We start from the raw sequence: 25,705 nt of genomic DNA, 5'->3' as shown, positions 1-25,705 counted from the left end.
ATGCCACGCATGCCTTTAATCCCAGAATTTGGGAGGCAAAGTCAGGTGGGTCTCTAAAGTGTGAGGCCAGCTACAGAGACATAGTGAGGCTCAGCTCAAAACACCAAAAAAGCCTGAGCGGTGGTGGCGCACGTCTTTAGTTCCAGCACTTGGGAGGTGGAAGCAGGCAAATCTCTGTCAGTTCGAGGCCAGTCTGGCCTACAGGACAGCCAGGACTGTTTCACAGCAAACCCTGTCTCAAAAAAAATCCAAAAAAAAAAAAAAAAAAAAAAAAAGAAGGAAAGGAAGGAAGGAAGGAAGGAAGGAAGGAAAGAAAGAAAGAAAGAAAGAAAGAAAGAAAGAAAGAAAGAAAGAAAGAAAGAAAGAAAGAAAGAAAGAAAAAAGGAGTAGGGAAGGGAGAACGGGAGGGAGGGAGAATCTCTTTCAGACCTTCAGTTGATTTTTACCTCATGCACTTGGGAAAGGAGGGATGTACAGATGTTCCCCCTCTGGCTTAACAAAGAAAATTCACAGGTATTTATACCTTCTAGAAAACAGAGATGAGAATTTAAATGGTATTGCCAAGGCAACGCATTATTAAATAAGACAGGCAATCAGAATCAGAAGCTTTTTAAGTTAAAGGTTACTTTCTTGGGACAAAGCACAGCTTTTTAAATCTGGCTGCCTGACAAGACTCCTGTTAGAAATAACATCCACAAGGATGCTGTATGATGCAGAAAAGGACCTGCTCTTATTTCTGCTACAGAACAAGGTAGCACGCCTTCTTGCTCAGGCTAACGTGTTTTGTTTGGTTCTATTTCAGTTTGGGTTTTGGTTTTCTGAGAGAGCATCTCACTGTGTAGTCCAGACTGGACTAGAACTTGTGGCAATCCCTCTCTCTCAGTCTCCCAAATACAAAGGTTACACAATGGAAGATTTTAGGTTTTTTTTTTTGGCGGGGGGGAACTATGAGATTTTATTGTTGGCTTAGAGTTTGTTGTTTTGGTTTTAATTTTGGTTTGTTACCAACAGTTAAAGGCAGAGCCGGATAAACAAAGGCAGGTGAGGGCTGAGGCACAGTTCAGAGGTACAACATTTGCCCAACACCAACTGGCCCTAGTGTTGATCCTCGGGGCTAGAAAGGAGGACAAGTGGAGGAAGAAGGGAGAGGAAAGATTCAAGGTCTGAAAGACTGATCTTGAAGGGAAAGGAGGGGACGGAGGGGAGAAAAGGGGAGAGGAGGGGAGGGGAGAGGAGGGGAGGGGAGCAAAGGAAGCCCAGCCCATATCCGATGCCAACAGAGGCAAGGTATTACATCTTCTGGAACTAGAGTCACAGATGGGTGTGAGCCACCATATAGGTGCTGAAAACCAAATCCAGGTCCCCTGTATTAGAATCTAGGCACACCTAGGCCCTGCCCTGTGGGAACCTGGCACAGTGTGTCACACCCTGCTCTTCTGAAGAGGCAAGCAGGTCTTTGCCTCTCTCTCTCTCTCTCTTCCCTCCCCTTTACCCTTCTCTCAATAAACTCCGCACTCAAGCTCTGTCTGCATAGCTCATTTGTCTCCTGCCTGTGGCCCTCACTGGTGTCATAATCATAACAGCCTGCAAGAGCCACGAGTGCTCTTACCTGCTGAATCATGTCTTTAGCCCCTACATAGATGGATTTTTTTGAGGGGGAGGGGACGCATCAAGATGACTTGTCAGGTCAAGGTACTTGCTGGCAAGTCTGATGACCTGAGTTGAATCCAATCCCCAGGACCCTCTGGTGGAAGGACAGAACCAACATCTGCCCTAAACCAACACACATTCTAAAAGAAAAAGAAAAAAATTCAAATCCAGCCTGGACTATATAGCAAATCTGAGGTCAGCCAGCCTGAGCCACGTGAGCCTTATCCTGAAAAAAACAAGGGAATGGAAAGATGGCTTGGCACTTAGGAGTATTTATTGTACAGCTGAGTTGGGTGGTGGCGGTGGTGGTGGCAGTGGCAGCGGTGCACACTTTTAACTCCAGTACTCAGGAGGCAGAGGCAGGTGGGTTTCGAGGACTGCCTGGCATATAGAGATAGTTCCAGGACAGCCAGGGCTATAGAGAGAAACCCTGTCTCGAACAACAAAAAAACAAATAAACAAAAAAGCATTTGCTGTTTCTTGCAGAGGACTAGGGTTGGATTTCCAGCACCCACATGGATGCTTAGGACTGAGTATAATACCAGTTCCAGGGAATCTGATGTAACTAGACTAACACCTTAGCACTCCTCATGGAGGTCCCAACAGGAACAAAGACTTAATCCATCAAAGACCTGGTCTATAGTTCCTAGATCCAGGAAAAGTCCCTAAATATACTTCTTCTTCCTTGTCAACAAGCCCCAGTAATCTTCCTCTCTGCTCTCTCCTTGAAGCTGGAGGCAGGTGTGTGGATGATACCTGTCTCGTTTCATGGCTGAGTCATCTCTCCAGCCCCTATTTTATTTTATTTCTTTTTAAAAAAAATAGAGAGCACTTAAAAAACAATAACCATCTTAGTCCTGAGACTCAGGACATACCAGGGCCATTCAAGCTGAGCACACTGTGAACTCCAGCACCACCCACACCCCACCCAGGGAGGCTATGCCTTTGTGCCCAGCTACAGGCACCTTGGCAGTACATCCCCTGTGGCAGCATCCCAGGCAGTTCCAGTCAAAAGACAATCAAACTTCCTGCTTCTTGGTGCTTGCTTCCTGCCCATTTCCCGACTCTGATCCTACTTTCTTCTGGCATTTCCTGATTGCCTTCCAATAAGTTCTTTTAGTTCTTAGGACAACCAGGTACTCCAACTAATACTATCTAGAAACATGTACATTGAGAAAACTCCACTTTTCCACTCTCCCCAGGAGGCTCCAGAGAAGATGACGCCCTGTGGACCATAGTAATACCCTTGCCACCAATCTGAAGGCCACCTGCTCTATCTGACACTGACCTGGCACCTTCTTGCCTCCCTATCGCCACATCTGGGGCTCAGTTTGCTTCTATTCTTCCTCTGTTAGGGTCCCTTCCACTGTCCATCCTATAGATACGGTCAACCCTTGGCTCCGACCTCTCCCTTCTTCCTTCACACTAGTGTCATACCCCCACTTCCGCCCCGAGTGTTTCTAGATCTTGCCCTGTGCTGAGTTGTACACTCTCCCCTGATGGAAACCTCCACCTGCAGGTCCTTCAGAACCTAAACCGAGAATGCCACCAAGGCACTGCTCACCTTCCTGCCTCTCATTGTCTTGTCTCCCCTAAGCTACTTGACGGCCCAACCTGCCCACCTCCCCTTACAGCCTGTTCACCCCAATTAGGCAATCATGAAAGTCTTAAGTTTTTTTCTATCCAAGGACTGAGGATGTAGCCCAGTGTTAGAGCATTTGCCTCCACAAGGTAATTTACTTTTAATCTTTGGCCAAGGAGATGAATCAGCAGGCAAAGGTGCTTGCTGTTAATCCTGATAACTTGAGTTCAATCCCTGAAACCCACATGGAAAGAGAACAGACTTCAAAGTCGTCCTCTGACATACATCTGTAGATCCACTCCCCCTGCCCCTGGAATGCTGGATTAAAGGCAGGAGATACCATATGCCTTTTTTCATTTTTGACACTTAAGAGTCTTACAGTACTTTGGTATTCCCAGGTGGCCTCCCAGACAATAAGAACCAGGCCAGGCCTTGCTTAGCTTTCAAGATGATTGCATGCGTCAGGGTCCAGAGCTTGCAAATTTCAGGGGACCGAGTTCCCACTTGTTTTCCCACAACCTGGAGGTCTGGAGGCAGAGTGTTGCCAGAGCCCTTCCAGACAGACTCAGTTTCTGAGGCTTCCCTGCATCATGGTAGCTGTAAGGAGCAAAACTAGGTCTCACTTTGTTTTGTTTAGTTTGTTATTTTTTTATGTGTATGACATTTTGGCTGTATGTGTCTATACACATGTATACCTGGTGCCCATGGAAGCCAGAAGAGTTACACATGCTGAGAGTCACACCTGGAGCCTCTATTATAGTAGCTAGCACTAAACTGATGAGCCATTCACCAACAACAAAGACGATAAACTTTTTTAAAAGATTTTATTTTTGTTATGTGTATGATTGCTTTATATACATGTATGTATTATACACTGCATGTGTACCTGGTGCCTGTAGAGGTCAGAAGAGAAGATTGGATCACCTGGATCTGGAACTATGGGTAAACCACCATTTGGATGCTAAAACCCAAGTCCTCTTCAAGAGCAGAAAAGTGCTCTTACTTGCTAAGTTATCTCTCCAGCCCATCAAGTACATACATTTAAAAAAAACTTTTTTTTAGCCAGGCAGTGTTGACAAATCCCTTTAATCCCAGCACTCAGGAGGCAGAGACAAGTGAATCTCTATGAGTTTGAGGCCAGCCTGGTCTACAGAGTAAGTTCCAGGACAGGCTCCAAAGCTACACAGAGAAACCCTGTCTCGGGGGGGGGGGGGGGGGAAGGGGGTTAAATAAGCAGAAAATCCACAGTAAACTGCCTGTCTTAGTTATGGTTTGTATTGCTGTGACCAAACACCATAACCAAAAGGCAATTTGGGGAGGGAAGGGTTTATTTGGCTTACACTTCCACATTGCTGTTCATCACTGAAGGAAGTCAGAACAGGAACTCAAGCAGGGAAGGAACCTGGAGGCAGGAGCTGATGCAGAGGCCATGGAGAAGTGCTACTTACCAGCTTGCTTTCCCTGCCTTGCTCAGCCTGGTTGCTTATAGAACCCAGGACCACCAGCCCAGGAATTGTCCCACCTACCATGGGTTGGCCCTCCCCCATTAATCACTAACTGAGAAAATGTCTAGATTTCACAGAAGCATTTCCTCAACTGAGGCTCCTTCTTCTCTGATGACTCTAGCTTGTGTCAAGTTGACACGCAAAATCAGCCAGTGCACTGCCATAGCACATACCATAATACTTCAAAAGAGAGCCCATGAGGGCTGGGCTCTGTGAGGTTCGGGCCAGCCAGGGCTACACAGTGAGACCTTATTGCAGAGTAAAAAAGGTAGTCAGCAGAGGGGAAAGAGAAATGGAATATCCTGAGGACCCTGTGAGAGAGGACAGAGGGAAGGGGTGGAGAGCCTCAGGGAGGAGTCCAGAATAGACAAAAGCCAGGGGAGAACCGGGGGCTGAGAGGAAAGTTGGTGTGTCTTAAGAGGAGTCGGTGTGTATTACTCTCTCAAAGGCCTCAGGCTCTGTCACTGAGTAAGAAGATGAAGAGGCAAGGGTGCTGGGTCTTAGTTATTTTAATTTCTTGGGTCTGTCCTCTACACCAGCGTACCCTCAGAGGCCCAGGCCACCCCAAGCCCCAGCCTGCTGTAAAGGATGCCTGCACAGTGTCCAATGTGTTCTTTTCCCCAAGGCTAGGAGAGTCAAACTACCTAGCGTGTCGTTCCTAAGGTTTCGAAGGCCAAAATTAACCCCAAGTCCTATGGGGTCCACCTAAGAGAGACCAACACTAAATCTGTGGACTGACCTGTAAAATAATGCAAGATGCAATCACTTGACGACCTCCTCCATCACATATCCTCGGTTACAGTCCCAAACCAGCCTCCCCAACCTCCCTGCTCCCCAGCTAATCACATAATAGCAAGTCCGTTAAAACCAGTCAAAAGGCCGGGCGGTGGTGGCGCACGCCTTTAATCCCAGCACTTGGGAGGCAGAGGCAGGTGGATCTCTGTGAGTTCGAGACCAGCCTGGTCTACAAGAGCTAGTTCCAGGACAGGCTCCAAAGCCACAGAGAAACCCTGTCTCGAAAAACCAAAAAAAAAAAACAAAAAAAAAAAAAAACCAGTCAAAAGTCACTCTGCTCCAGGCCCTCCAACTCCTACTCCACTCCCTCTGACCCTGTATACAGTTCAAAATGACACTTGCCCTCAAGTCTGACCTTTGTCCTCAGTTCTAGATAAGTAATTTCTAGGCTTCTGGAATGTCCTGTCTTGGGAGTTGTCTTTGGGGGATATTAGCCAGGCTGCCAAAGTTTAACATATGGGAAATGGATTCTAAAGTATATGTCCAGAACCTTGGGAGGGGCTGGAGACTAAAGGTTAGCTATTATGTAGTCTATCTGTGATTGCGCTCTAGGGAAACAGGAAACAGGCATGGTGATACATGTCTGTAATACCAGCACTCAGAAGGCCGAGGCAGAATTGCCATGGAGTTTGAAGACAGTCTGGACTACATTAATAGATACTGCCTCAAAAAAAAAAAAAAAAAAAAAAAAAAAAACAGAAACAAATCAAAATGAAGCCTGCCTGTAATTCTGTAGAGGCAGGAGGATCAGGAGTTCAAGGTCACTCTTAGCTCCCCTGAAACTCTAAGAAAGCCAAAACTCTCAAGTGAGTTTCCTGCTTCCTTGGTAGGATTTCCAGCAAGCAGGCATTGAGTCCTCAGGGCAGATATGGGAAACCAGGCTCCCCACACTCTACCCATGCACCTCTTCCTTTAGCTGGTTGTCTACCCTGTTGCTAATAAGTGCTGTGACTCACCCTAGCATAGAGCCCACCCGAGAGAGCTCATGGGACCACTGGCTTCCATCTGCTGCTGAAGAGCAGTCCCAAGGTCTGAGACCAGAGCCCCTGTGTGGTCTGCCAAACTTTGTACCCTCTGTGACTGCCTTATGAAGCCTTTGGTCATCTGCCCACCCCTTGCCGAATATCCTCCATTTCTTACTCCTTCACTCAAGTACCAATTGTTCCCATTCAGATATTCAGATACCTAAAAGCTTCCCCAGACCTGCTGGATATGTCTAACCTTTGATATTATAATGTAACAAGTGTAACCTACTATTTATGAGTTTGTATTGGGTCACACGCACACTTTGGTTGGCCGTGGGTTAGAAGTTTACCTCCTTGGTGGGATGGACTTCCTCCAAACTCAACCCCAAACCTCCTGCTCCCAAAAATACCTTTCCAGTTTCACTTTTCCTGCTTATTTATGTGTGTTTTGTCTGCACATATGTATATAAATCACATGCATGTCTGGTGCCTGCAAAACCAGAAATGGGTGTTGATCCCAGCTACCACATAGGTGCTGGGAACTGAACTTGGGTCCTCTGCAAAAGCAACTAGTGTTCTTAACCTCTGAGTCATCTCTCCAGCGCCATTTTTTTATCACTCATCACCTTATCAATCATATAAATGTTTATTCTTTACTTCTTCTCCATCTGCACACCAGAGACTACATACCCTAAAGAAGTGACGGTTTTGTCCTGTTGACTTCTTCTGGAGTGGGGTGTGCTGCTGGGAAACAGAGTCCAGTGCTCAATGGGTAAAAGTCTCACCGCTGAATAGAAAAGGTACCTCTGTATTCTGTTCTCTGCTAGAAGCCCCAGGCCCTGGCACTGTGCAGTCTTCAGATCATCCCACCCCCACTTAGTCCTTGAAGAGACAAACTGGCTAAATGTGAGAACTGAAAACCAAGGTTAGAGACCTGGTCTACAGAGCGAGTTCCAGGACAGCCAGGGTTACACAGAGAAACCTTGTTTCAAAACCAGCCCCCTCCAAAAAAATTCAAGAGATGGAGCAGCTGTATAGAACTGGCCGATGTAGTCTGAGGCTGCTCGTTCATTTCCCAGCCCCAGCCCCGAAATAAACACATAGAAACTATATTAATTGCAATATTGTTTGGTCAATAGCTTAAAGCCTATTTCTAGCTAGCTCTTACATCTTAAATTAACTCACTTCTATTAATCTGTATATCACCACATGGTTGTGGCCTACCAGCAAGGTTCTGTCCAGTGTCCAGTGTGGCTACATGGCTTCTCCCTAGCTCCACCTACTTTCTCCCAGCATTCAGTTTAATTTTCCCGCCTAGCTCTACTCTGTCCTGCTATAGGACCAAAGCAGCTTTATTCAATAAAAGCAACACATATACAGAAGGACTTCCCACACCAGGCCGAGACTATGGGGGGAGGGGAGGGAAGGGTAAGCCAAGAGAGAAGAGGGGAAAGTTCTGCTTTGATGAGGGATGAAGAGAAGACACAACCTCATTAGGCAGGGTGACTTTTATTTGAAGGCAAAAACACCCAGTGTAAGAATTCATATGGAATCTGCAAAAGTTAACAAAATAACAAGGAGAGAAAAACTTGAATTCAAAAGGCAAGGGAAGAGGGAGGAAGGTAGTAGGTCCTGGACAGGTTTGGTCAAGCAACATAGGGGAAATTCAAGAGCAAGCCCTCATGAGGATTCAGGCTCAGGTTTTCCAGATTCAGAGAGGTGCCCTCCTCTTGGCTTAGCCGGGTACTGTTGGTACTAACCAACAGGTTAGCACTGGCTGGCAGACTTATGCCACCAGGGAGGTTAGAGGCCCCTAGCCTGGCTGACAGGCTCACATCCTGAAAGTTGAGTACCACCAGGTAACGCTCATTCTGGTCCCAGTGGCGAATGTAGGAGAAGAGGCCAGATGAGGAGGCCAGTGCATGGAAGTCACCATGCAACAGAGAGCGTTCCTTACCCCGAAGGTGACTCAGCCGCTTGAACTGGGCCAGGATGGAGCCAGGGTCTTCATTCTGACCCTGAAAATGAAAGACACAGAAGGAATGAGTGAAGGGCTGGCTCTACTGGACATCTGTAAGCCACCTGCCCACCGTGAGGGTCACACCTAAACTGCTTACCTTCACTGTCATGTCGGGGCTTATGGGTCCTGATGTCTGTGGGAGGCTGGATTCATTCCACGGCATGACTGGGGCCTGTACAGGCTAATAAACAGAAAGTGTGGGTCTTTCAAAAGAGGTGGTTACACTCCCATTCCCTATTTTGCTTTATTTTTAATTTATTTTATGTGCATTGGTGTGAAGGTGTCAGATCCCCTGGAACTAGAGTTACAGACAGTTGTGAGCTGCCATGTGGGTGCCGGGAATTGAACCAGCTCTCCAGCCCCCCATCCCCTATTCTCATTTCACCATTTTGTATGTTTTTCTGCAGGCAGATGCCTTTGTGGCCGCACCCTATCATGGGACCCACACCTTGTAGCTCTCTGCTGTGCGGACTCTTGATAAACCGTGAGTTCCCAGAGGGCTCAGAGTCTATCAAATGGGTGCAGAGTACCACTGTCCAACAAAACATTGGCTGTCATTCTGAGCATATCACCAGACACCAGGCATTACCTTTAAAAATAGGTTCTTGGAGGGCTGGAGAGATGGCTCAGTGGTTAAGAGCATTACCTGCTCTTCCAAAGGTCCTGAGTTCAATTCCCAGCAACCACATGGTGGCTCACAACCATCTGTAAAGAGGTCTGGCGCCCTCTTCTGGCCTTCAGGCATACACACAGATAGAATATTGTATACTAAATAAATAAATATTTAAAAAAAAAAAAAAAAATAGGTTCTTGGAGTCTGGCGAAATGGCCCAGTAGGTAAAACCACTTGCCATGCAAACCTGAGTTTGATGCCCAGAACCTACTTAAAAGGCTAAAGGCAAGAACTTATTCCACCAAACTGTACTCTGACCTCTGCGCATATACCTACACCACACACACACAGGCATGCACAGATGTGTTTCCAGCTGAGTTCCATTCTAAGAGAATACACTACATAGCTCCTGAAGCCAGCTCAGTATATACAGTGAATATGACAACAGGAAAACCCTATTTAAAACATAAACACTTGCCACATTGCCCACGGGATGACAGACAAGGAATTTAACAAAGTTCCACCTCAGGGCAGTTGTCTTTCTGCTGTTATCCACAGATGGCAAGATGTGATACACAAACAAACACTATTTCCACACTGTGCTGGGCAGAAAACAAGTGGTACCTGTCCAGGAACGACAGCTGCCTTCAGGCCAATCTCATCCCCATAGCTGAAAACAGGGGTCCCTGGCAGAGTGAAGAGCAGCAGCTGGTAGAGTCGGAGGAGCTGAGCCGGTATGGAGGTTGTCAGGAGTCCTGCCTGAGACACCTGGAGGAAGACATGCCTGTGAGGACCCCACCCACCCCACAACCACCACCTTCCACCTACCCCACACCGAACAGCACTGTACTCACACTCCAGCCGCACCAGCGACTGCCAGTGGCATTCAAATACTGAGTGACTAGTGATTCTGTATGCTCCCCAGTAAAATTGGAACTTGACAGATACGAGCTAGTCAACAGTAGGTCGCTGGTGGATTCGAGTATGCTCAGGATTTGCTGGAGGTCAGAGGAGTCAGTCCCTGCAATCAGGAGCCTGCACAAACCAGGGCAGGAGAATCATTAGCAAATGGCCGAGATAAAGAATAAAAGTGAAGAAACTCCCCTCTAAGGGCTTAGCACTCCAAGGGGCTCTCACAGTGGGCTCAGGCAGGCAGAGGTGTCAGGTACCTACCTATCCTCACTGAAGCTCTTGGTAATATTTTGCCACTCTGCCAAGCGTGAGGATGCATCCTAGCATAAAAATAAAATAAAATAAAATAAACACACAGAATCAGAACAGGGAACATCTCCTAGCCCTGGCTGAGACCCACTCTTCTCACCAAGGCTTTGCTCTCAGCATGGAAAAGGCACTCACCGTCAGCTTTCTCACGTCCCGAACTTGGAACCCATAAACCCCATCCTGCAACCAAGAACTCAGAGCTTCCTACAGGGAACAAAAGAATAGAGGAAAGATTAATACACAAATAAGCTCTCGCCTACCTCAAATTTCCCTGAGATTTCTACAAAATAGGGGTTCACCCTCTCTCTCTTCAAATGTTAGCCCTTGGTATGCTCTTAGTATATAATAGCATTTTTCTATTCTCTATTCTTGCCTTTGGCAAAATATATAGCTTCACTTTTAACAGCTACGAAAAGACTCAAGAGAAAATAAGTATGCATAGCTCTGACACCTAACACTTGGTATGTAGAATGAAAATACCTTGGTATGTAGAATGAAGAAACAGGTCAGAGAAGCAAGAATATATAGCCAAGATCATAATCAGGAAACAGATTAAACTGGAAGCAGAGACAGGACCTAAAATGCCTAGGGCAAATGTACTTACTCCTTTCCAGTTTCCTGAGGCCTAGAGAGTGTGTGTTGCCCACAAGAGCTGGTGGGAGCAAGGCCAAGAATGAAAAGTTTGACATTCAAAACACAGCCTGAGGGCTGTTGAGACATCTGAAAAGAAGCCACTCTGCAGAACAGATCCAGGCCTGAAGATTTAAGCCCTGGTTTCAACTGGCACTGAGCACAAAACCACATCCCCATGCTCCCTTTCTTCCCTTCTCATCTGCTCTCCATCTTCACCCGAGGCTACCATCTGAAAACATTTTCTTTTTGGTTTAAGACCTGTCTCCAACTCACTACCTAGGCTGTCCTAACTTCTGACAGCTATTGACTACAGGCTTTCTCCAGTACTTTGAACTTCCTATGACCCCAGCACTAGGAAGACAAGAGGACTAGGAGTTCAAGGTCATCCTCAGCAACAGTGTTCTACAACACAAATCTCCCAACAACTGGAAAGAGCGAACTGGATGATTACAGGCGTCCCACGTACATGCTGGGAACCCAAAGTCCTCCCTCAGAATCACAGCTGACAGCCAAGTGTCACATCTCCCTCTACTTCTGTCACGTCCACCCCGGATGAGCCAGGGTCCTAGACCTAGGCACCAGAAGCTAGAGTGACATTAGAAGCTTCTCCCCAGCCTGGTGGCTGTGCAGTTTAAACCACTACCACAAGGAAAGGCAGGTTAGAAAAGACTCATTAAGACTTCAAATCTGGAACAAATCCGCAGACCAGCAACAACAGGGTTTTGTGGTGTTACAAAAGAACATTTTCAAAAGCTAGAAAATACTTGGGATGGGGGCTAGAGAGAGGGCTCAGTGGTTAAGAGTACTTGCTGCTCTTGTGGGGGACCCAAGGTCACTTCCTAGCACCCACATAGCAGCTCACAACTGCCTGTAACTTCAGCTGCAGGGGGATACACCACCCTCTTCTGGCTTCCTGGGCACATGCTGCACATACATACATACATGCAGACAAAACACTCATACACATGAAACACAAATCTTATTTAAAAACTCATAAGAGAGTTAAATTTTTTTTCTTAAATAATAAATACTTGGCATGGTCCCAGATACATAGTAAGACCCTAGTGCTTATAATTCCAGACTGGGCTCCATTCCAAACATATCAAACAAAAACTGGGAAAGCAGTCAGATCAGGATTCCCACAGAAAAAGAAAAGACTTCCTACGACAAAAAGAAAAGTCAAACTTCCAGACTAACATCTGAGAAATTCCCTTCCTGGCACAGCCTCGCTCCTAGAGTAAAGGAAACACACACATACACACACACACAAAGAGCAGTCAGAAAAGAAACAAGAAAAAAACACTGTGTACTGTGGACCTATCCTTCAGACTATGTATGGGAGGAAGTAGCCTTGCTTGTGAGAGCCACGCTAAGTGCACACAAGGCTTGCTGTGAATGAATCCACAGTCTGTCACCAACCACAAAACTCACCTTCACTTTGGCGGCTACAACGTCAGCCTGAGTAGGAAGGAACCATGAATTCTGGCCCTGGTAGTTGGGAGTCAGGTCTAAAATGATGTGAATGCCTAGAACAGCAACCAGTGGAGAGAAATTTTGAGGGGTAACAAGGGAAAACAAGAAACCTCACAGAAGGCTATTAAGTGCACCTATGTATGGTTTGTATCTTAGACTTCAATGAACCCCACCAAATCCCTCAACCAATTTTACTGTGGAGAAAATAAGTTTGAGCTACAGGAACTAGGTTCTTCTCACAAAATCTTTCAACATGTTTCCATAGTGAGGTTTTGGTTTCTTGTTTTTCTCTTGAGAAAGGGTTTTATGTCTACGGTATGACTGCTGGGATAAACCACCTGTATCTACTTCCCAAGTGTTGGGATTAGAGGTAGACACTTGTATATCTGTTTTCCATTGTTCTGAGGAATCAAACTCAGGGCTTTACGGATAGGATACTAGGCAAGCACTTTTACCAACTGAGCTACATTCTCAGCCCTCTATATTGAATTATAAAACAACAGTTAATCTCTTACTCACAAAGGACTCACTTTATAAATTTAAAAGTCATTGATTTTAGCCAGTCACGGCGGCACACTTAAACCTAGCACCGGGAAGCAGTGGCCTTCTGTCAGCTCTCATCCAGCCAGGTCAACTAACCAGAATTACATAGTGAGACCCTACCTCAAAACCAAAACAACTAGTAAATAAAAATCGTCCAGCCAAGAAGAGAACACATGAAACCATACTGTTCAGTGTGAATAGTAATATATCTCCCAAGAGCCTGCCCTAGAAAAACTCTGAACCAGTTAGGAGCAAACCAGACAAAGACTCTGTCCTGCTTCTCAGCCAGATGCCAAACCCTTTCTGGTTTCTTGGCAAGACCTACTCTTCTTCTTGGCAGATTGCAGAAGGTCTTTAAAATCTTCCTGGGAGCCTAAAGTGGGGTCAATTTGTTTCAAGTCAGTTTCATTGACTTCATCCTTCTGGTTCTTGTGAATTGGGCCCAGCACCACGCCCTTCACCTTCAGGGTGCTCAAGTACTCCAGATGGTTCTTCAGACCTGCGAGGAGGAGGAGGAGGAGGAGTTAAACAGTGAGGCATGAGAAGCCTCAGGCCTCCTCATTCTCTCCACCGCTTTCCCACTCCCTCAGAGGGGGCTGGATCACGAGACAAAGTAGCTGACGCAAGGAGCCTTGCACATTACTTCAGAAACTGGTTTGAACTGGCTCAGGCGCCTCGTGGTTCAGGGAGGAGAAAGTGGATGTGCTGAGTCAGTCCCCCTTAGGAAGAAATAGCAGTACCGGGTTGGGGGGGGGGTTGTTTTTTAGAAAGAAAGGAAGGAGTGATTGTCAGGGAGTGGTCCCAGAAAACGGAACAGTGGAGAACATCTGAGGTCGTCTAGAGAGGGTGAGGAGGAAGGAGGAGGGCAGTAGATGGCCCGGTTAAATGAGAGGCACAAGGGGAAATGAATGACGGTGTGCCCCCCACTCACCAGCTATGCCTCCAGCGTTTGGGCCTACGAAGGCCTTTAGGTCGCCGACACGATAGAGGGCGCCCTCGTGCCACCACCTCTGTACCGGCAGCTCCCGGCAGCGCGGCGCCCGAACGATGATGACCACGGCGCCCGCCAGCATGCCAAGCCAGCCGAGCCAGAAGAGCAGGAGCAGCACCCAGCGGGTGCGCACCCAGCCCGGGCTGCCGGCTACCTTCAGCAGCTCCTCCTTAGACAAGCCCGTGAACTTGGTCCCGGCCTCCGCCTCGTCTTCGGCCACCTTGATCTTCACCAGGCCATTCTTCTCCCCGGCCGCCGCCCCGGCCGCTGCATTCATAGGCTGCTTCTCCGGTTCTAGCTCGTTCAGCTCCACCTCCTTCATGTCCACTTCGGTGTCCTGGCTCATGGTGCCTGCAGAACCAGTGACACGACACGGCCTGTGGTCAGTAGGCGGCTCGAATCCTGCCTGGACCTCCGAGTACGGAGAGACGTCCCGTGGCTCAGCTTTCTTAACTGCTTCTGCCGGGAAGTGACTCGGGAGCTCCGCCCCGGCCCACCCCTTAAAGGGAAGCAGAGAAATAGTCTCCAGAAGCTACAAAGTGTGCAGCCTGCTACTTGAACCTCGATCCCTAATGCTTCTTCCAGTCAGAGTCTGGGAAGCTGAGGATGAGTCAGTCACTTTTAGGATAACAAACTCCAATTTGTCCTGACCAAGTTCCAAAGCCCCTCCTTCGACCTTCAGGCACCACTCCCTGAGAGGTCTCCATCCTCTCCTCTCACAGGATGGCACCAGCCTCCATCCACACCATCATCCCTTCGCCCCAGGCAGGGCTCAGGCTAACACCCGGTCTCCCCACCTTCACACAGACCCTAGCACGCAGAGGCAACTGCACCCCACTCCTGTTTTCTCCACACCAGGTCTTCTGAGACTCCGAATTTAGCTCAGGTCCTGGATTTCTCCTGGGGGCTTACTCCCAAGCAACTTTCAAAACCCAGAATTAAATTCCTCAGGCAGGAACTATTTACTGAGCACCCACCCCAATCCTTCTTCATTAATTGCATAGAATTACCTTTAATCCATTCTTCTCCCCATTTAAAATTAATCTGAGGAGAGAACTGCAGTTGAAGTGGACACTACCTTTCTTATCCTACCCTAGTTACCAGTGAGAGGATGTTGGCACTGGGAATCAGACATCCAGAAGAGACTAATGGGGCTGGAATAAGTATTCCAAAGGCATTCAGGCACTTTGAATGTACATGACGGTACCTTGCAGTACATCTCAAACCCTCCAGTGTGCCAGGCTTCCTACACCATTTTTGACTGTGCTAGGCCCTGGAGGCAGCTCACACTCTGAAAGCTTCCCAAATCCCATACCCCCACCACCACCCACCCACCCACTCCCACCCCACCCCCATCTCCCGCCAAGAGGTCCTTAGAAAGAGGAAAGGTAAATGGGGCAGGCGGGCTTCACAGCAGGGACAACTGGACATCCACACTAGGAGGTGCCAACACTCTCAGCAACTTCTTGTTCTTTACCACAGCCAGCTGAGTTATTTTCAGAGAGGAGCTGAAGAAAACAGGTCCTTTCTCCCTCTCCCACCTAGGCTGGCAGCCAAGATTGCTATATATTTGGAAGAAAGCAGACACCAAGATCTGAACAGTAGAGAGAAAGGGGTGTGAAAAGTCTCATTACCTGCCATTGCCCTTTCGAATTCCCCAAGATCCTCCCCAGCCTCACTAGAGAAAAGCCTACACACCAACTCCTAGGAAGAGGCAAAGTGGGTAGAGGTTAAGGTTCATGCTCACAGATGATAAGAGGTCTACCTTGCCCTGGGCATGCCAGATAAGAAGGGTTCAGGGCAGAGTTATACTCAGCACGGAAGCTCAAGATTTGCGGGCTGTACAAGCAGAAACACTCCTTGAGACGGTTCAATGTAATGCTCCTAGACACAGCGTCTCAGTCCAACCAGAGGGCTCACTGGGTCAAGCCAACACAATGCTCATTTGATAAAGGTGCTTGCCCACCAAGCCTGACAATCTGAGTTCAATCCACATGGTGAAAAGAGAACTGACTCCCAAAAGTTGTCCTCCAACCTCCACATGCTCACTGTCCCCCATGAAACAAATTTTTAATATAGTATCTCCTAGCCCCACAGCTCTAGGCAACAGAAATCAATTCCTAAGTGACTTAGAGAAGTGAACTCAACTCCTCAGTCTTTTAACCCAGCACACCTTTCCAATCACTACTGTCCAGTCACATCAGCCTTCCAGCACCTGCCAATCTCAGAACACGCGGCACCTCCAGTCTTAAGCCTCGTATATGCTGCTGCCCTGCTGTGAGAGAGAGCACACACCTGGGATTACTCCCCCATCTGTTGTTGATCACTGCTACAACGCAGGGCCCACAATTTCTTGTCTCTGCTTCCTTGTCTGAGTGTCTGCTCTTGAAGACAAGTGGTGAGAGAGCCTTGTGCTATTTGTCAGTTTGTCTTCTCAGATACCATACTCTAAGCCCTTCATACGTGTTTGGTAAATGAGTGGATGAACTGTAGGATTCAAACCCACTCGTCCCTTCCTAGAAGAAACTAAACAAAGTCAAACACTACTATATCAAGATGAAGTGGTTTGTGTAGAAAAACAAACCAAGTCTTATTACCATTCAAACTAAAACAAAATGGTGACAATGGAGGACAAGAAAAAAAGACTAGAGAGAAAAAGGTCAGAGGTACCAGGCATGGTGGCATATGCAGACAATCCAAGCATTTGGTAATTGGAGGTAGGAGGATTAAGAGTTCAAGGCCAGCCTCAGAAGCACAGTGAGGCAAGTCTGGGCTACAGGAGAGTCTGACAGAGAGGCGAGAAAGATGAAAAGGAAGGAGTTCCAGATTCCAGAGGTAAATGGAGAGTTTCATACCCTGCTAGTATGACTAAATAATTTAGAGTTGACTAAAATAAACTTAAAGGCTGGGAATGCAGTTCAGAGGAGGGTACTGGCTCACCATGTGCAGGTTCACGGTTCCATCTGCGGCACCACAGGCACTGAAGAATGAAGGGCTAGAGATGTAGCTCAGCTAGTAGAGTGCTTGCTTAACACTTGAAAAACCCTGGCTCTACCCTTACCACCACATAAGTCAGGCACAGAGGAGGCACAGCCCTTTTATAATCTTAGCACTCCAAGTGCTAAGGCAGGAAAAGTTCAAAGTAACCATCAACTACATAGCAAGTTTGAGGCCAGCCTGGGCTACATGAAACCCCAACTCAGAAACAAGCAACAACAAAGACAAAAACAAAGTATATACAATAGATATACTGGGGTAAGTAGATTATGGGAGGCCATAGTGAGAACTGAAGTCCAAGAGAAGGCCCAGAGGAGACACGCACCAAAGTCAGCAGGAATATACTGGTGAGAGGGGCGTCTGCATCACTCAGAAGCTAAGTGGCGGCGCCACCACTATCTAGAGCTGACAGTGAGGAAGGCAGAGACACAGCTGAGCTACTGACGATGCAAAGATGAGTAGGAATGAGCCACCACATCCATCACATGTAGCCACGGCACTAAGAAACACCGAGGCCGGGCGGTGGTGGCGCACGCCTTTAATCCCAGCACTTGGGAGGCAGAGGTAGGCGGATCTCTGTGAGTTCGAGACCAGCCTGGTCTACAAGAGCTAGTTCCAGGACAGGCTCCAAAAAACCACAGAGAAACCCTGTCTCGAAAAACCAAAAAAAAAAAAAAAAAAAAACTAAGAAACACCGAGGCACAGCACATACAGAAGATCCTATCATGAGCGGAATCCTGTCTGACCCTGTCAAGTCCTAATGTCTCTCTCACACACACAGCAAGCCTTTTTAAAAATTTTTTTATTTATTTATTATTTATACAGTGTTCTGTCTGCATGCCAGAAGAGGGAACCAGATCAAATTACAGATGGTTGTGAGCCACCATATGGTTGCTGGGAATTGAACTCAGGACCTCTGGAAGAGCAGCCAGTGCTCTTAACCTCTGAGCCATCTCTCCAGCCCCACCCAGCAAGTCTTTGATAGCATGAAATGGTTCTTCCAGTCTGAAGCAAAACCAGAAAATGGAAGTAATAAAAGCAGGTAACCTAGACCCTATCGGAACCACCATTATTTATGTGTCATATAAAAAGCATCTATGTAATAGAAGGTGTCTTGAATAGACTACATAAAGGAAGAAATGAAGAGAATTGTGGGTGCCAGTCATATTCTGAGACAGCCTTGAAAAACTAAGTAGAGGGAAGCTTGATGTAAGAAACACCTGTCATCCTAGCCCTTTGGAAGCCTGAGGCAGGAAGATCACAAGAGCCAAACCGACCTGGACTACAGAGAGAAACATGATCTCAAAAATAAAATAATCGTGGGAAATGGAGAGATGGTTAAGAGCACTGCTCTTCCAGAGGTCCTGAGTCCGACCACATGGTGGTTCACAAGCACCTGTAATGAGATCTGGTGCCCTCTTCTGGCCTGCAAGGACACACTGCTGGCAGAACACTGTATACATAATAAATAAATAAACCAAAAAAAAAAAAAAAAAAAAAAAAGCACTGACTGTTCTTCCATAAAACCAGAGTTCAATTCCCAGCACCCACAGGCAGCTAAGAACAATCTGTAATTTATCCACACTTCCCAGTGCATGCCTTCTGCCTGGCCACCTCATGTGCTTTGACCATCAGAACAATAAATGAAATGGAAGCAGAACATGAAAAAAAAGTCTAATTTCAGTTCCAGGGGTTCCTATGCCACTTCTGGCCTCCAAGGGCACTGTACACACATGGTGTACAGACATACATGCAGGCAAAAAACATGCATACACATAAGATAAATTTTTAAAATTAATTAATTTTCCTGTCTATTAATTAGACTGGAGTATAGTTCAGTAGTAGGAGCACTTGCCAAGCACACATAAGGCCTGTGTTCAATTCTCAGAACCACAGGAAACAAAATTAAATTAGGAGCTGGTAAGATAATCTTTTTTAATATTTATTTATTTATTCATTCATTCATTTATTTATTATGAATACAGTTAGCCAGAAGAGGGCACCAGACCTCATTACAGATGGTTGTGGGCCATCATGTGGTTGCTGGGAATTGAACTCAGGACCTTTGGAAGAGCAGGCAATGCTCTTAACCACTGAGCCATCTCTCCAGCTCTGGTAAGATAATCTTGCGTAGCCTCTGCTGTCAAGTATGACCTGAGTTTGAGCTGACTCATATGGTGGGAGGAAGAGAACTGACTCTCAAAAATGGTCTTCTGAACTCCACACTTGCTACATGGCTCACATGAATAAGTAAGTAAATACACAAAAAATGATTAAATAAATAAATACAGCCAGGAAATGGTGGCATGTGCCTTTAATATCAGCACTAGGGAAGTAGATGCAGGCAGATATCTGTGAGTTCGAGGTCAGCCTGGTCTACAAAGCAATTCCAGGACAACTTGGGCTATACAGAGAAACCCTGTCTCAAAAGACCAAAAATATAAAACAAAATAAGGTCTGGAGAGATTACTCGGAGGTTAAGAGCACTGGCTGCTCTTCCAGAGGTCCTGAGTTCAGTTCCCAGCAACCACATGGTGGCTCACAACCATCTGTAATGAGGTCTGGTGTCCTCTTCTGGCCTGCAGGCATACATGCAAGCAGAACACTATATACATAATAAATAAATCTTAAAAAAAAAAAAAAGCTAAAATGCATAATGTTAGGGGTCTAGCTCAGTGGTACAGTGTGTATTCAGCATGTTCAAGTTCCTGTGCTGGATTCCTAGAACAAACTAAGACTGATAGATGGACAGAGAACCTTTTCCCCCTGGGTCTCCCAGTACCAAGAGAAGCTCTAATCATATGCACATTTCCTTTCTTCACTACAGGGAGGCAGTGCCCCTTGCTACCAGGTGGGGGCAGGGTAGTTCTTTGACCAAACGTTCATCAGCACTCTAACAGCAAGCTCATTTGATTCATAACCAGTGATGGGGGATCAATTGAACTGGAAAAGGATCAGTTAAAAAAAAACACAGAGGGGGCTGGAGAGATGGCTCAGTGGTTAAGAGCATTGCCTGCTCTTCCAAAGGTCCTGAGTTCAATTCCCAGCAACCACATGGTGGCTTACAACCATCTGTAATGAGTTCTGGTGCCCTCTTCTGGCCTGCAGACATACACACAGACAGAATATTGTATCCATAATGAATAAATAAATAAATATTAAAAAAAAAAAAAAACACAGAGGGAAGCCGGGCGGTGGTGGCGCACGCCTTTAATCCCAGCACTCGGGAGGCAGAGACAGGCAGATCTCTGTGAGTTCGAGACCAGCCTGGTCTACAAGAGCTAGTTCCAGGACAGGCTCCAAAACCACAGAGAAACCCTGTCTCAAAAAAAAAAAAAAAACCACAGAGGGAGAGCCGGGCGGTGGTGGCGCACACCTTTAATCCCAGCACTTGGGAGGCAGAGGCAGGCGGATCTCTGTGAGTTCGAGACCAGCCTGGTCTACAAGAGCTAGTTCCAGGACAGGCTCCAAAACCACAGAGAAACCCTGTCTCGAAAAACCAAAAAAACTTGGGAAGGAAAAGCTGAAGAATTTTCTTAAAGTTCAAGGCCAGTTTGGTTTGCATAGTGAGTTCTAGGACATCCAGGGCTATGTAGAAACCCTGTCCCCCAAAAATGTATTTTTCAGTGTGTGTAGACATGTGTGTGCACATGAATATGGCACCTCAGAGACCAGTTGGATCCACTGGAGCTGGAATCATAGGTGGTTGTGAGTCACTTGACATGGGTGCTGGGACCAAACACAAGTACTTTAGACGAGTGAGTACGGGCTCTTAACCACTGAGCCATTTCTCCCCTCAGTGACTTGACTTTTTTTTGGGGGGGGGGGGTGTTTTTCAAGACAGGGTTTCAACTACGTAACCCAGGCTGGCCTGAAACTCATTATGTAGAACATGCTGGGCTCAAACGCTGCCTGTCCCTGCCTCCACAGTGCTGGGATTAAAGGCCAAAATGTCCAGCATTTTTTTTTTTTACTAAATTTTAAATTCATTTAATTTAGGTATAGGAGTGTCTCGCCTGCATGCAAGTATGAGTATCGCATGTGCGCCAGTGACCTTAGAGGTCAGAGATGGGTATTAGATCTCCTGAAACTCGATTGCCAATGACTGTGAGCTGGGAATTGTACCATCATCATCTACAAGAGCAACCAGTTCTGATTTTGGAATCAGGCTGTCTGGATTTATACCTTGGAACTAATATTGCTTATCTGGATAACATCCAGCAAACTAAATCTCTTTAGGCCTCAGGTTCCTCATCTATGACTTAACCTTAACACCTTCCAACTCGAATAGCAGGATTATTAAATGAGGTCATGCAGAAGAACAATTAGCAAAAGAGTAATAAGTGTCAGGCTCCAAAGCTACAGAGAAAACCTATCTCGAAAAAAAAAAAAAAAAAGAGTAATGATGTGATGCCAGTCTATAGCTAAATGTGACCCAGACAATTGGTAAATTTAAGAACCTCGCCCAGCCGGGCGATGGTGGCGCACGCCTTTAATCCCAGCACTCGGGAGGCAGAGGCAGGCGGATCTCTGTGAGTTCGAGACCAGCCTGGTCTACAGAGCTAGTTCCAGGACAGGCTCCAAAGCCACAGAGAAACCCTGTCTCGAAAAACCAAAAAAAAAAAAAAAAAAAAAAGAACCTCGCCCAGAGCTCTCATATCTAAGACCACTCATGTGTAAATGAAGTAATGATGTGATGCCAGTCTATAGCTAACTGTGACCTAGACAACTGGTAAATTTAAGAACCTCCCCCAGAGCTCTCATATCTAAGACCACTCTTGTGTAAATGAGGGTTGTCGATGTCCGATGTCTCTGCCTCTCGGTATTGTGGACAGACCATATAGGATACTTAAAACGGTAAGCCCATTTGGGTGGAGAGGTGTCACACATGCACATAGCTTCAGGTTTAATCTACAGCACTGTTAAGAACAAAAACATGCAACATGCTCCATAAACGACACCTAGTGTTGGGCCTACTTCAATTCGGGACAAGATAAATGTCTCCAGAATGACGCGGGGCATCGAGGACTGACTCCGTTTCCCTAAAGGGCTCCATGCAGGAGGTCTCCAACCGAGCTCAGCCAGGGGCCCAGTACCTGAGTCGCCCCCTGCGCTGACAACCTGGACATCAGGCCCCATCTGCGCGCCGGGCGGCTGGCGGGGAACCGCGCCGCCGCCGGTGGAGTGTTCTTTAGGTTCGGGATCCATAGAGATGGATCTACAGGCGGCTTTAGCGTGAGTGAGGGCAAGGAATCACGTAAAGAGATGGGGACCAGAGACCGTAACACAGTCAAACCGCAGCGGTCACGAAGCCAACCTCCAGCGATGACGTTTTATCTGCAGTGGGCTGGAACCACCTCGCCGCAGCGCCGAGGGCGTGACGCCGCACTCCCCTACAGCGCCTGCGCCAATTTCGCGCCACAAGTTCGAGGTGGAGCGCTCTCCACGCGCCTTTGGTGGACCTCTCTACCCACAATTCCCCTAGCTCGCAATTGCTTCCGTGGGCGCATGCGTCCCTGCTGGTCCCGCCTCCGAATCCCGTGGTCCTCTGCGAAATGATATTTAAGTGTCGTCCGTTGTCCTTCTCGGTCTCATTTTTCCCTGCGCGAGGTAAGTGCTGTTTTCTGTAGTGGGTTTTTTTTTTTTTTTTTCCTTTTTAAAACTAAACACACGCTGTATCCGCGGCTGGCTACGGTCTCGCAGAAATCTGCCTGCCTTTGTTTTGATTAAAGGCGTGAACCATCACGCTTGGCATTTCCTTAAGCAAGTATTTCTGACGGCTTTTGTTGCTTTAAGAGCCGGCGTGAACATAGCGCTTCCCAGACGTGATTTTGTATAACGTCGGTAACTGGAGCAGGGAGGTTAGTTACGTTTTGGGGTCTTCAGGACCTCGAAGCAGGAGGACTTTGTGAAGGACAAAATGGTGGCGGCGGTGCAGGGCCATCCCCGATGATGATTTCGTTTTCACAGACCTGTACTGATTTCTATGAGGATAAGTAATTCTGAGGAGGCTGGCCCAGTACCTAAAGTCTTTGGCCCCCACCCAGATTTCTCTTAAACGGAGGTGTAGAAATAACCAAATGCTAATTCGTTCCAGATTTGGGATGATTGTATACGGAAACATGGAAGTATGCGTCCTTTTTAAGAGTAAGTACTTAAAGACTTACCTCGTTTTTGGTGACTGTAGGTGGTAAATGTGTTACCGGGATGATATAAAAGCTGAACTCTCTCTTTCTGATGGTGCAGTGGAGAAAACTGAGAAATCTCTGAGTAGCACAAGTCTGCAGCAGATAGCTGGGTTTGGTTTAGAGGGAAGTCTGTTACTGAAGTGTTTTCGTTTCCATTTTCTCTTGCTCAGATATGGTTGATGAAAGCGGAGTTTACACTCTGGAACCAGGTTAGATTGACCTTACAACTAAGACGCTTTGCTGGCAGTTCAGGTGGGTGTTTATGGTTCATGCACGCGGAGAAGAGGGAGCACGTCTCGATGACCACTTAATGATGAGTGTAAATGACAAGCATATGCCTGAATTGTAGTGATGTCATCTCTCTGCTGAAAAGTGGGCTGAAAAGGATGGCGGGGGTACTGGGTGGCTATAAATAACGAAATTAAGTAATTTGGTTTTCCTCTGTACAGCATCCTGTAGCAATATTCTGAGGAATGCAGACGACCTCCCAGGATGAATACAGGTAATTGCCCAGATGAGGCTGCAACTCTCCCGTAGCTGGAGAGTCTACAATAATGGGAAAACTTCGAAGCAGCACACAGCCCTTTTAGCTGCTCATGTGTTCTGTTTTTTAAAGGACACCATCTTAATAAGCTCATTCATTAAAAGCCAAGTCACTGTCAGATGATTTGAATCAATGCACTGATGCTCTGTGAAGGTTGAATTAATAGCATGTTAGAGTTCTGATGGCAGTTGGTGGTGATGAAGGAGGCCTGGTCCATCCTGATGGCTGAAAATAACTGATTGTTACTCTTCCAGGTTATCCTGGTGGCTTGTCTAAAGGTGAGTTCATTTTCATATTGATGGAGCTGAACATGTTTAGACTGGGTCTGTCGCCCTCCTTTAGTCATAGTATCCTGGTGTTTCTCTGATAGTTCATTTTGGCTCCTTATTTCTCCTAGATACTTAAGTACAGATAATCAAAATCAAGCAGGACTGAATATTTTGCTAGTGTGGTAACTGACTGAATTGATTTCATAAGAGCCAAAAAACAATGAGCAAGATTTATATAGCGTGTTCCTGGCTGTCTGTTAGGAGTAGTAAGATAACTCGGTGTGGTACTTTGCACTGAGGATGCAAGAGGATCTCTTGAGTTCTGGGGCTAAACAGAAACCCTGTCTCGGGGGAAAAAAAGACTAAAGATGGGTATTAGCTTTCTGGAGTTTTAGCTAATTAACTTTCTTTATTTAGGAGAAGATAATTCCTGTATGCTACCAATCACCAGCATTCAGAGGTCAGCGATTTTTTTTTTATTTTGGATAGGGTTCATGTAGACAGTTTCTATGATGAGTCAACTAGCTCACTATGACTACCAATGAAAATGTATGAACACCTGAGAAACTGAGAAGTAGGGTGTGGGTATGGCTGTAAATCAAGCCTTTCATCCAACAGTTTGCTCTTTTTCACAGGTTCTGTTAGCAGTGGCATCCTTGCTGGTTCAGAAGTAAGTACAGTGTCTTCATACATGTGACATTGGGTTCCAAGTTCCTAAAGGCACTTTATGAGTTTCATATGATGACTTTCATGGAATCTCGTTCGGCTGATGGTTGCTGTTGAGACCTGGAAATCTGAATTTATCACAGAAAAATGGGTTACATCAAGACAATTTATTGCAGGTTTTAAACATTTGACTATCTTGTTTCAGATCTGGTGTCTGCCCTAGAGATGAGGAACCAACTTTGCCCGGTAAATGCTTTTGTAATGCTATTTGCTGTATAAATTGGGTGTCAGTATATAATACCTTGATCTAGTGAATTCCTGCTCACCAGTGATGAGTTGAATACCGCCCCAGTCTGATAACTGTGGAGAAAGGTATTTTCTGAGTTGTGAGAACACCTGGATCAATTGTGAGAACTATTATTGAGTTAGTGCATGAATTCTGTAAAATAAGCTTTCATTACAAGCAGTAAGAATAATGGCCCTATTCTCTGCTCTGTCTTGCAGAAAAGTTGAGCACATCTTCACTCTGCTGGAATGAGGTGAGAAAGCATGGGTGTGTAAGGTGCTGTGAACTAGTCTCCCCATGAAGAAACTTTCACATGTCTTACTTCCTGTCCTAGCGCCAGAGCCTGAAAAGGTGAACCCACTGGGGCTGGCTGGGGGAAAAGAGGAAGATTTGTTCCAGAAGGAACTGTCTGAGGGATTGAGTTTTTATAGAGAGGAAAGAATGGTCAGGTGATAAAGAGATAAAAAGTGGCTTGTCTTTTCCCAGGTCTGAAGAAAGGAGGAGCTTGTGAATGGTAAGTAGACAATTGGTATTGAGTATGGGCAGGTTGGAGTTTTGGTTAGGAAAGGGGTATCTGGAAGGCTGAGGATTGTCCATGTGGGTGCATTTGGCATGCTACATTAACTTAATTAAAACTTTTACAGGAATGCAGATCTCCAAGAACAAAGATCTCTATGTCCTCGATAATTTGGAGTTATGTGTAATTATTATCTTAATAAAATAGTTTCTTTGCCATTTGTTGTTTGGTTCATCTGTTTGGGTGG

The 25,705-nt window shown here is 46.4% G+C and overlaps 1 protein-coding gene, 1 long non-coding RNA gene and 7 other non-coding genes across 13 annotated transcripts; 8 read left to right on the top strand and 1 right to left on the bottom strand.

The window, feature by feature from the left end:
• Positions 1-7,881: 7,881 nt before the first annotated feature.
• Slc3a2 (solute carrier family 3 member 2) lies at positions 7,882-22,323 on the bottom strand. Of its 2 annotated transcripts, none has more exons than XM_057779493.1 (10): positions 22,085-22,323; positions 13,932-14,342; positions 13,326-13,499; positions 12,416-12,510; positions 10,487-10,555; positions 10,304-10,362; positions 9,985-10,165; positions 9,755-9,898; positions 8,615-8,698; positions 7,882-8,515 (listed from the first exon to the last, which is right to left on the bottom strand). In XM_057779493.1, the coding sequence occupies exons 1-10, from the start codon at positions 22,194-22,196 to the stop codon at positions 8,144-8,146; spliced, it is 1,701 nt and encodes a 566-aa protein (XP_057635476.1). In that variant the 5' UTR covers positions 22,197-22,323; the 3' UTR covers positions 7,882-8,143. The 2 variants fall into 2 exon arrangements, with proteins under 2 accessions (XP_057635476.1, XP_057635477.1); XM_057779494.1 differs by lacking the exon at positions 22,085-22,323 and adding an exon at positions 15,626-15,646 and having other exon boundaries at positions 7,883-8,515.
• Positions 22,324-22,631: 308 nt separating this feature from the next.
• Positions 22,632-25,669, top strand: LOC130880782 (uncharacterized). Of its 4 annotated transcripts, none has more exons than XR_009057628.1 (8): positions 22,632-23,135; positions 23,347-23,428; positions 23,626-23,678; positions 23,975-23,998; positions 24,407-24,449; positions 24,625-24,659; positions 24,861-25,194; positions 25,428-25,669. It is a non-coding gene; the product is annotated as an uncharacterized LOC130880782 (long non-coding RNA). The 4 variants fall into 4 exon arrangements; XR_009057627.1 differs by having other exon boundaries at positions 24,861-25,455; positions 25,586-25,669; XR_009057626.1 differs by having other exon boundaries at positions 22,635-23,135; positions 24,861-24,901; positions 25,160-25,669.
• LOC130880897 (small nucleolar RNA SNORD26) lies at positions 23,188-23,263 on the top strand. The gene has a single exon (XR_009057687.1). It is a non-coding gene; the product is annotated as a small nucleolar RNA SNORD26 (small nucleolar RNA).
• LOC130880896 (small nucleolar RNA SNORD27) lies at positions 23,482-23,550 on the top strand. Its single transcript, XR_009057686.1, has one exon. It is a non-coding gene; the product is annotated as a small nucleolar RNA SNORD27 (small nucleolar RNA).
• LOC130880895 (small nucleolar RNA SNORD28) lies at positions 23,835-23,907 on the top strand. The gene has a single exon (XR_009057685.1). It is a non-coding gene; the product is annotated as a small nucleolar RNA SNORD28 (small nucleolar RNA).
• LOC130880894 (small nucleolar RNA SNORD29) lies at positions 24,494-24,557 on the top strand. Its single transcript, XR_009057684.1, has one exon. It is a non-coding gene; the product is annotated as a small nucleolar RNA SNORD29 (small nucleolar RNA).
• On the top strand, positions 24,724-24,792 carry LOC130880898 (small nucleolar RNA SNORD30). Its single transcript, XR_009057688.1, has one exon. It is a non-coding gene; the product is annotated as a small nucleolar RNA SNORD30 (small nucleolar RNA).
• LOC130880826 (small nucleolar RNA SNORD31) lies at positions 24,977-25,044 on the top strand. Its single transcript, XR_009057631.1, has one exon. It is a non-coding gene; the product is annotated as a small nucleolar RNA SNORD31 (small nucleolar RNA).
• On the top strand, positions 25,234-25,359 carry LOC130880827 (small nucleolar RNA SNORD22). Its single transcript, XR_009057632.1, has one exon. It is a non-coding gene; the product is annotated as a small nucleolar RNA SNORD22 (small nucleolar RNA).
• Positions 25,670-25,705: the final 36 nt, after the last annotated feature.

Source organism: Chionomys nivalis, chromosome 8 (genome assembly GCF_950005125.1).
Source record: "Chionomys nivalis chromosome 8, mChiNiv1.1, whole genome shotgun sequence".
NCBI lineage: Eukaryota > Metazoa > Chordata > Mammalia > Rodentia > Cricetidae > Chionomys > Chionomys nivalis.
This window is presented reverse-complemented; position numbering and strand designations above follow the sequence as displayed.

Coding starts and splice junctions, on each gene's coding strand:
- Slc3a2 (XM_057779493.1), bottom strand. CDS start 22,196: ATGGATCCCGAACCTAAAGAACACTCCACCGGCGGCGGCGCGGTTCCC. Junction 10,556..12,415: donor TTGTAGCCGCCAAAGTGAAG/GTGAGTTTTGTG, acceptor TGTTCCCTGTAG/GAAGCTCTGAGTTCTTGGTT. Junction 10,363..10,486: donor GGGACGTGAGAAAGCTGACG/GTGAGTGCCTTT, acceptor TTTTTATGCTAG/GATGCATCCTCACGCTTGGC.